Source organism: Micrasema longulum, unplaced genomic scaffold (genome assembly GCF_059751315.1).
Source record: "Micrasema longulum isolate JH-2025_06_02 unplaced genomic scaffold, ASM5975131v1 h1tg000117l, whole genome shotgun sequence".
Taxonomy (NCBI): domain Eukaryota; kingdom Metazoa; phylum Arthropoda; class Insecta; order Trichoptera; family Brachycentridae; genus Micrasema; species Micrasema longulum.
The window spans coordinates 763,109-772,816 of NW_028277323.1; the positions used below are offsets into that span (position 1 = coordinate 763,109).

At 32.5% G+C, this 9,708-nt stretch overlaps 1 protein-coding gene across 1 annotated transcript; it reads left to right on the top strand.

Annotated features, from left to right (window-relative positions):
• The first annotated feature begins 7,735 nt into the window (after positions 1 to 7,735).
• On the top strand, positions 7,736 to 9,424 carry LOC148284472 (uncharacterized). Its single transcript, XM_088239598.1, has one exon. The coding sequence runs from the start codon at positions 7,736 to 7,738 to the stop codon at positions 9,422 to 9,424; it is 1,689 nt and encodes a 562-aa protein (XP_088095724.1).
• Positions 9,425 to 9,708: the final 284 nt, after the last annotated feature.

Here is a 9,708-nt window from a genome sequence, read left to right on the forward strand (position 1 = left end):
AAATACGTGCATGAATCTACACGATTTGTGTCAAATAAGCTATAAAAACGTCATTAGCGTTCATATATTGCCATTAACATCTTCTTCTACATCTGGTCCTTTGTGGAACATGTGCACAACAGCAGACGCCCCCGGGAGACCCTATCGCCAGCCAGCAACCTCCCACGTCAACCCTGCGCCTCTATGTACCCTCCGAAGATAGATAAAAAATCCGCATAGGCGGCCTTTCAGGACGGCGGGGGCCCGCAGGTGTGAAGAAAAGTCCATAATCAACCTGTAGTTACTTGTTATGGAAATACCCATTTTAAAACATTTGGAGTTTTAATACTTAAAATTGTGCTTATATTTGTTTAAAAAACCACCTATCAATATTTGTAGGACTCAAATATATAAATAGTTTTTTTTGTCCCGAAATAACTCATTGTTCTGTTAATTTGGCCAGAGACTGCTTACTAAATAATAAAAATTTATCTGGCACATTTTTTATGTTAATTATAATTTAATACCTACTGTTTTATGATTGTTGATTATTAATTCTTTTTACGTGTTTATAAATATATGTTAATAAGTTCATGTTTTAGAGCATTTACAAAACACGTTGAGATATTTTTATTATTTGTACCTGCCGAATAAATAGTCTAATAAATATAATCATAATAAAAATAACTATCTAGTGAAAAAAATGCCTTACTTTAAAGATTGAAATAAAACAAGATACATAACTAAAATTTTCTACAGTTAAAACAATAAATCAAATAATATTTTTATATAAAACTAGCATTTTCTATTTACACTCGTATTATATGTAAATTAAACACTAAAAGTATTTTTGTATAACTTATTATATTTATGACAATGTTTTAATCAAACAACCACTTTTCATATTAATTCATTTTATATGTCTAAAGTATGCTAAATGTTAACATAAAGAAGCTATACTATATATAAGATGCCTTAAGTGTTTCAACTAAATATTTAAAAAAGAAAAAGATTTATCTATTTTAAATAATTGTATTCCTCATTATGAATAAAGATAAATATGTATTGTGTCTGTTCCGTATTTTTTTTCATTATTTTTACCTAAGCAAATTATTTGTATTATATTTCACAGTTGGTATTATGAATTCCTTCCTTTTGCTTTTCTTCCTCCCGTTGAAGCAAGTGCATATAAAAATTAACAAGAAATATTTGTATGCAAAAATAATTCTAATAAAGGCAGAGGTTATTCTTAAAACAAACTCCCATTCATATTTTATTATATTTATTTATTCAACGGTTTATGTCTTAATATACAAAACACTTGTGTATATATACACAGTTTTTCAGGGCCATACCGCAAAACTTCAGAGGAACATTTTTTATGATATACTTTTTAAAATATTCTAATTAATAAATTGCATTTTTTAATTGAAAAAAAAGATTATTATTATTATTGTGCAAGAGATGCTAGTCCGAGACATAAAGGATAAATGTATGCCCGCCCTTAGTTTAGACAATAAAGGTAATAGGCTCAGTAGCTCAATCACAAATAACTATCGATGTGCTTAAAAACATGCTAAGCATTTGTGCGATCACAATGAACAATAATGAACATGCTTAAGTAATTGCAGTTATAAGTCAACGCTCGTGTCTGTTTGTTTTTTGTTTTCCTCGTAAATAAATACAGTTCACTGGCGATAAATCGGCGTTTACTATAAAAAATAATACAATATATTGCATTTGCAAAAAAGTACGGCGTAACGAATATAAAAAAGTGAAAATTAAATTAAAATTACTATTGCGACTAATTTTCTTGACATTTAACTGATCAACCGCCAGCTAAATAAAATAAATAGCATCATAAATAATAAATAACTAAATAAAAATAGCAGTTTTGGAATATTTTCCATATTTACACTGGTGAAATTCAAATATGCGATGGCACAGCAAGATTATACGTAGCGAAACGTAAATATTTTGACACGTAATATTATGTGTTCACGGATGTTCCACTGTGATCGCGAATACATGGTGAGAAATTGTTATCACGTCGATAGTTATTTGTGATTGAGCTACTAATAAACAATCCGCGACCCCTTATAGAGACGCCCTACCGGCAAAAACTATTCTAGGATTATCAAACACAAAGTTGGCTACAGTTTATAGCACAAAACGGGGCGTAGGTCTCAGGTCGAGAATTGCGAGCGCAGAGGCGAACCATCTGTTACACAATTGTTACATAAATTTGCGACGCTTTTCTACACAATAGAGCGTAAGGGCATCTCTGAGGTGATAGGTATGTATGCACTTTAGATATCATGTTATCAAACTTACATAATATTTTATGCAAGAGAAAAATGTCAACTATAGCTAGATTGGCAATGCACAAAGTCCTGACAGTTGTGTGCAGAAGTATAACATGAAATTGGCAGAGGAAGAAACCACCAAGAGTGAATGCAGTGAAAATGCAATATGTTGAATGTGTAGGAAATCGATCTGTTAAAATTAAATATAATTATGATAAAAAGATGCGTCAATCAAATCAAATCATCGAAAGGGTCGAGAGTTTCAAATACCCGGGAGTATATGTTACAGAAAATGGCAGCTTTCAAAAAGAACTGAGAATGCAGTTAGGAGTAACAGGCGCTACATTCAACAGTATGAAGGCTTTCTGGAGATCGGATATTCGCTCCGTGAAAACCGAATTCCGCCTATATAACGCCTGCATACCGCCCATTCTCTACGGATGCGAAATCGTGGCACCTCACTAGGGCCCAAAACTGCAAAATTCTGAGTTTTGTGAACAGGTGTCTCAGACGTATATTGGGTGTGCGGTGGTTTAACTTTGTGAGCAATGAAGTAATAAGAGAACACAGAGAGAGACACAGCAAACTCCGGTGGCAACTGTCGTCAAGCGGAGGCGATACAGTTGGCTAAGCCATAATATACTGCGGATATTTTCTAAGAGACTTAACCACGCTTGCCTACTTTACAAGGTGTCAGGTTCTCAACGTCCTGGAGGTCCACTGCTGACTGGTTGTCAGCAGTTTATGTCCGAACTTCGGGACAAGAACCTGACTTGGGAGGTCGCAAAGGAGTTGGCAGCCGATAAAAATGCATGAATGCTCTTTGTGGATACCATATGCTCCAACTAGGGAGACGACATGGAATGATGATAATGATTGCCTAACCCTAAAAAAATAGAGTATAATATAAGATAACTTAATATCCGGTGGTAGCCAAGAAGTAAATATGGACATTTGCGCCATCTTTGTTCCAAAAGAATAGGCTTTAGCCGAGCGCCAGACCTTTTTTCGTAATGTAACACAACTAGAAATAACGAAGCTTTGGTGACTCCCCTGAAGAGTATTTAATAAATAAAAAATAATAAGTAGTATGTCGATTTACTTGGTGCAAGATTTTTATAAAAGTAACATGGCATGTTTAATCTCAATAATATAAAGATTTGTACTTTTTTAACAGAATTTTCAAACTCAAACATGGGTAGAACAGTTAGGTCTCAGGTCAGACAAAACCTCAGAGTAATAATTCAGTAGAGAAGCCCCTTTAGCTCTATTGCTTATAACAAAAGCGTTCAGAATTTTTGGTTTGGTTTTTAGTTTAAAAACGAACGTGTAACAGACGGTTTTGGTTTGTGCTTGGAATTCTTGACCCGAGTACCTACGGCCCGTTGTATTGCTATAATCTGGAGCTAACATCGTAGTTATTAATCATAGAATTGTGTTTCTTAGTGTGTGCGACTCTATTAATCAGTGGCGTGTTATTACACCAAGGACAAAATACATCACATGTTAGATATGAATCACCATGATTGTCAAAAAAAATAAGAAAAATATTACATTTAAATATAAAATACCAACAGTATAGTAGGTATGAATATTCAAAACAATTCGAAATATAATAAATACATACATAGTTACTTTTAAACAGATATTTTTTATTGTGCGAATCAATTTCGGAGTACGGTATAATTGGATGGGGTGGTGCAAGTAACAACGTGTTGATTAGTTAATTTGTTGTATAAAAGCCGATTTTTTAAATAATATTATCGATACAGACCTCTATTTATTTAAACACTTTATATACATCTTATATTTACATACATATGCATAAAGGCGGGCATATTGCCTTAAGGCGATGTCTTCCTACCTACCCAAACCGTTCAATTGGAGAAAATCAGTGGTATATGAATATATTGTAGGTATTTTAGAATATTTGAATTATAAAATAAAACAAACATGTATATCTATATATATTTAGAAAAAGAAATTAACAACATTTCTTCACTAAACTATGATGACAAGAGGTGGGTAAAAGTGGGAAGGAAAGAAGGAGTAGAAAGAAAACACTCAAATATTCAGATAGACATTTTAATCGTTATTTAACAGTTAATAACGAAGGGGATATCTCTGACATAAGTGGGTAGATTATCCCACAATCAAGCAGCTACTACTGTGAAAGAGGAGGAAAAAAAAATAGAGCGGTGAATGGGTATTGAAAGGATTATCTCGTTACTAAAACGAACAGATAACCCTCGCTGTGATAGAGTTTGGAAGAGCTCTTTCAGATAAACAAAAGAAGTGGGATTATTTAAAAATATTGTAAAGAAGTGATAGAATGTGAATGTTTCTTCTGTCTGATACTGAGCCAGTGTAGTTGCGTGCAATATTCGGTTTTGTGGTCGAATATCATGAACTCCATTCTGTGGAAAATTGTGTATCTTTTACAATATAATATCTAATTTTAAGGAATCTGTTTAAGATAGTAAAAATGAAATGTAAATAAAACATAATACATAAATACTACTCGTATATACTGTATATATTATCTATATTTATATATAAATACATGTAAAACGAACTCCCTCTCTAATCACGAGTTTTCAGTATATTAGAGAGGTAGAAACGTTATTATTAATTATATATGTACAACCCATTTGTAATTTTATACTTAAATTTCAACAATTTTTTCAAATAAATACATTTTGTTAAAAACATATCCAAACATTTTGCATTCGTTCCAACTTATCAAGCAATTCAGAATTAGCACCTGGATAACATACATCTGCATATTCAAGGAGTGGAAGAAGTAGACTCCTATCATCTACTGCAGAAGTTCTCCACAAATCACAATTAATGACATCAAAAAATAATGAGGAAGTTCAGTTGTACGCAAATTGAACAGCAATCATCTCGAAAATATATGAAAAAAATAATAAAAAGTACTTTGGATTACGTAACAAGTTCTTCTGAATTAAACAATGATAGATTTCCGGTTTCCGGGAATCCAACTCACCAATCGGCAGAACTCACCGACTAGAACTTATGGCGTCACTAGCGGAGTAATTAAAAAAAAATCATAGCGCCGATAATACAATACATAAAAAAACGTATTTATAAAAAAACAAATCATGTTTTTTGTCTTAGTTTGATAGTTTATCAACAAATAATAAAATGTAAAAAAAACAATGAAATTCCTCATTTGTATGGGTACGCCGAAACGACCACGAACGCCAAAAACTACTTGTACTCAACACATAGGCTATGTAACAATCAAATGACACATACTACCCAACAATACAACAATACCAATAATACTCGTATAAACGCTAAATCCTCGACACAAAGACAACTTAAACAAATGCAAACTTACATCACTTTCGGTCAAAGGCACTTTGAGTATTATGAAATTAAAATCTATAACCTATTTCCACTGTCCATTAAAAAAAATAGTAAAGAGAATTTTAAATTCTAAAAAAATTGATAGAGGTGCGTTAAAATAAAACGGACTGTGTCATTCGGCCAAACAAATTTTGAAATATCTGCTCCACTACAGTTCATGATTTTATTATTTGTACGTTTTGTTATATAAATAAGCAGTGTTTATTCACAGTGTGTATACTGTTTTGAAATTTTGTAATTTTCTCTCTGTATATTATGCTTTCCATGTATATTTTCACATGTAAAAAAAAGTATACTGTAAAGTGTCCTCGGCACGGGTTACCCAGTGAGGACACATTATTTTGAATGTTTTTTATATAATGCAAAAATGAATAAATAAATTAAAAAAATATACTTGAATAAAAACACTCGATGTGAAAAAATCATACGATAAATCATTTGCGTTATCTTCATGACATGACGGGCCAATAAAAAATGTACTAATTACACTGCTGATTTAATGACAAATGACAGCTTTATTAGTAAAAATAAGTATCTATTTATTATCTTGTGTCCTCACACGTTTTTCTCATTTACTCGTTGGTTCTGTGAAAATATTTCGAATTTAGAAACCACGGTTCATTTTTTCTTTTTTTTTAAAATATGAAATTTATTTTTCGAAAACTGGTTTTTATTTATTTATATACGGCATTTCTGCCATTTACATATATGTGGTATAAAGAGTGCTTAGAAATAAAAATATAAAAATAAAAAAAAATCGAGTATGAAATATTAATATACTCGTACTGTACACATTATTAATTACTTGAAATACATACATATTTTAAAGAAATTATACAATAACAAAATACATTAATCAATCTAAGTATAACTATTCCAACCCAATCTTCTGAAGATGATTTGCTTGATTTGGTATTTAAAGATCAAAATAAAACAACCTACATATCTATCAGTAAAAAATATCAAAAAACATCAAATTCTCTAATCGACTGTTCCAAGGAAGATAGCAACAGTAGTTCGATTTTGGTTAACAAGGAGAGCTCCGGTAAATAAAAATATTTTAAAATAAAATAAATAAAACAACTTTGTTTTTAATCACTAAATTTTATTTTCCACCGACCGGTTTCAAAGCAAACAAGCTTCTTCGTCAAGGTTTACGTAACCAATGAATTGATTCCTTTTTTGTTTTTATCATGTTCACTAAATACTACACATGGACCCAATAAATCAAGTCGTTTTTTCCTTACACGGGTGGTAATTTGATATAATTATTTTCGAATTTAGACAGGAGAGGACTAAAAGAAATATGGTTTATTTAGTTGTTAATTATTATTTTCTTATTTTGAATCGCTTTTTTAATTTCTAAGATTTCTAAGTTGTCTTATTTTAATATCTTATTTTCAACATGACGTACTTTTAATCCAGTGTCTTTAGGGGGGGTGGCGGCTTCGTCTCCCCGGTTCTACTCAATCGGCCCACCTGGCGTAAATGGGGGGCCTGAGCCCGGCGCACCGAGAAAGCACTGACCACTACGTCAACCTCAGTAGCCCTGAAAAGGACTTTCCAACAGGTCCTGTTGGTGTAAAGAGGCGAGCGCAGTCAGGGCAGTCACGGCGGAATCAAAACAGCTGTTTAAATTCAGTGTTTGAAATGAAAACTTTGAATACGCCATTTTTTTCTCTCAAAAGTGACTTACTTGCCATCTTCCAGTAAAGCTCATTTGTGCAGTAAAAAAATAGTAAATATTTAAAACACAAACCTATCTTTATTTTTACTTTCTATAAAACTGGTTCATAAAAACAATTATTCAACAAAATATAAGTGTTCGGATTTTATATTCCATGTACGAGTATGTACCTTAAATTGAACATGGTAGGAACATTGATATTATAAAGATATAAAAACAAAACGTTGATTTAAAAAAAAATCAAGCAATGCTAATTTTGAAGATGCGTTTCATAATTTCATATGAATTGATCAGTATTTTAATATTGAGATTGGTGGTGGGACAAAATATAATGATTTCTGACCAGGACAATATATTTGTAGATAAAATGGCATTGGCTGGTGCTCAGGTGGTGGAGTATATAAAAATGGAAGGTCTTGTGGCTGTTGCGTTTAATCCGATTGTTAAAAATATAAATGAAACTGCTAACAAACTAATGAAAAACATTTCGGCTCAACTAAGAGTAAGCGTGGAAGTATTTTTATCATGTTCAAATGAAACTTTGATCCTGGACAGAAAGCGAAACCATCTCATCGTGGTGACAAAGAACGGTTCAGACTTATATGATGTGTTGAATAATACTTGTGCTCATTTGCAAAACCATCCAATTAAAGTCGTCATCGTCGTTTTAAATCCAAACTGTGAAGCCAGCTGTAGAGAAGAAGTGGCCAAGAGTAGCTGGAGGTACTCACTGTTGAATACTTTTATAGTAACTATTGATTCAACAACAACTATTGAAGATGGATTCGATGTTTTCACCTATAAACCTTATGAAGAATCGTGCGATGATGTTAAAATAATCAAGGTTTTGAAGCAAAATAATGATTATCTTAATTATTTGATAGCTGATTTAGAGAAGACAACGGTAGACTTTAACAATTGCACCTTAAAAAGTGGATCGTTTAACCAAATTCCGTTTATGACATTCAATTACTCGGATCACCGACATTATTACGGAATCGAAGCCAATGTTCTGAATATACTCAGCAAAGCTTTCAATGTTACTATCGAAGTATACGCTATCAATGATAGGCCAAGTGGAGAACTTCAAATTATGCCCTTTCAAGATCAAATACATTTCTATACATGTCAAATAGTTTCAACACCTGATTATCACTTAAAGCTTTTATACATTCCACTCGAAATGTTCGACTTCAATATGATTTTACCGTTGCCGAGACCTTTAAACAACATCCAGAAAATATTTAAACCTTTCAACTTTACACTGTGGCTGATTGTTGGATCGTCTTTCATATTTTCACATTTATTTCTGGAATACAAACATAAAGTGGCATCATGGTGGTTTACTGAAAATGATAAAATATCCATGGTAGATGTAGTAGGAATCATTTTGGGGATGGGAGTTCCAGTGGAATTTAAAAGTGGAGCGTTCAGAGTGTTTATTCTAATCTTTCTTTGGTATACATTTTTAGTAAGAAATATTTACTTGGGGGAACTTTTTAAGTGCATAGTTTCTCACATGCACGAACAACCTCCAGAAACAATTAGTGAAATATACGAAAGGAATATCAAATATGGAGGAGGATATTTTACGAAAAACCTTATTGATGACAAATTTCAAAGTAAATTCAACAGCTTACCGATTGTGGAGATAAGTGTTAAACTACGGGAAATAGTGAATGGAGAACAGTATGCTCTTTTATACCCGATGAACATCATGAATGCAAATTTGAAAAAAAATAATAAAACAATACAAGATGTCCACGTGACGAGTGTTCCGGTGATAAGATTGTTTTGGAGTTTCGGCATTGCGAAAAATTTTCATTTCGCCAAGAGGTTTACCACCAAAATAAGATCTATCTCAGACTCTGGTTTGATCAACAAATGGATAACAGATTCGGCCAAAATGTTTGCAGCAACCCAACAAGTGTTTCGCGACGACTTGATTGTGATGAAGATGGAGCACATTATTGGAGTAATTTACATTCTTCTATTGGGATACGCTGCGAGCTTTTCTGCATTTCTAATTGAAATAATTTGGAAAAGGGTTATTTGAATGACAAAATAATGTTTCACTAGTAGTTGCGGTGAAAAATAACATAGCGGTATTAATTATACATTATATTAGTATACATTAACATCCATCATTTCCCTATCTGCACCCAGTGATGCAGAGGGCATTGCACTTGTACTACAACTGCAGCGTATCTTGATTTTTTTTGTCTTGGAAGGTAAAGTGATTAGTCTTAAACTTCATGTGCCAGTTCAAGAACAATAAAGTATTGCATTGTCAGCGCGAACCACTTCTCCGGATCCGTTCTAGGGGTCATGTGGCTCTTT

Excerpts from the sequence above, each read along its gene's own strand:
- LOC148284472 (XM_088239598.1), top strand. The coding sequence starts at position 7,736 with ATGGCATTGGCTGGTGCTCAGGTGGTGGAGTATATAAAAATGGAAGGT.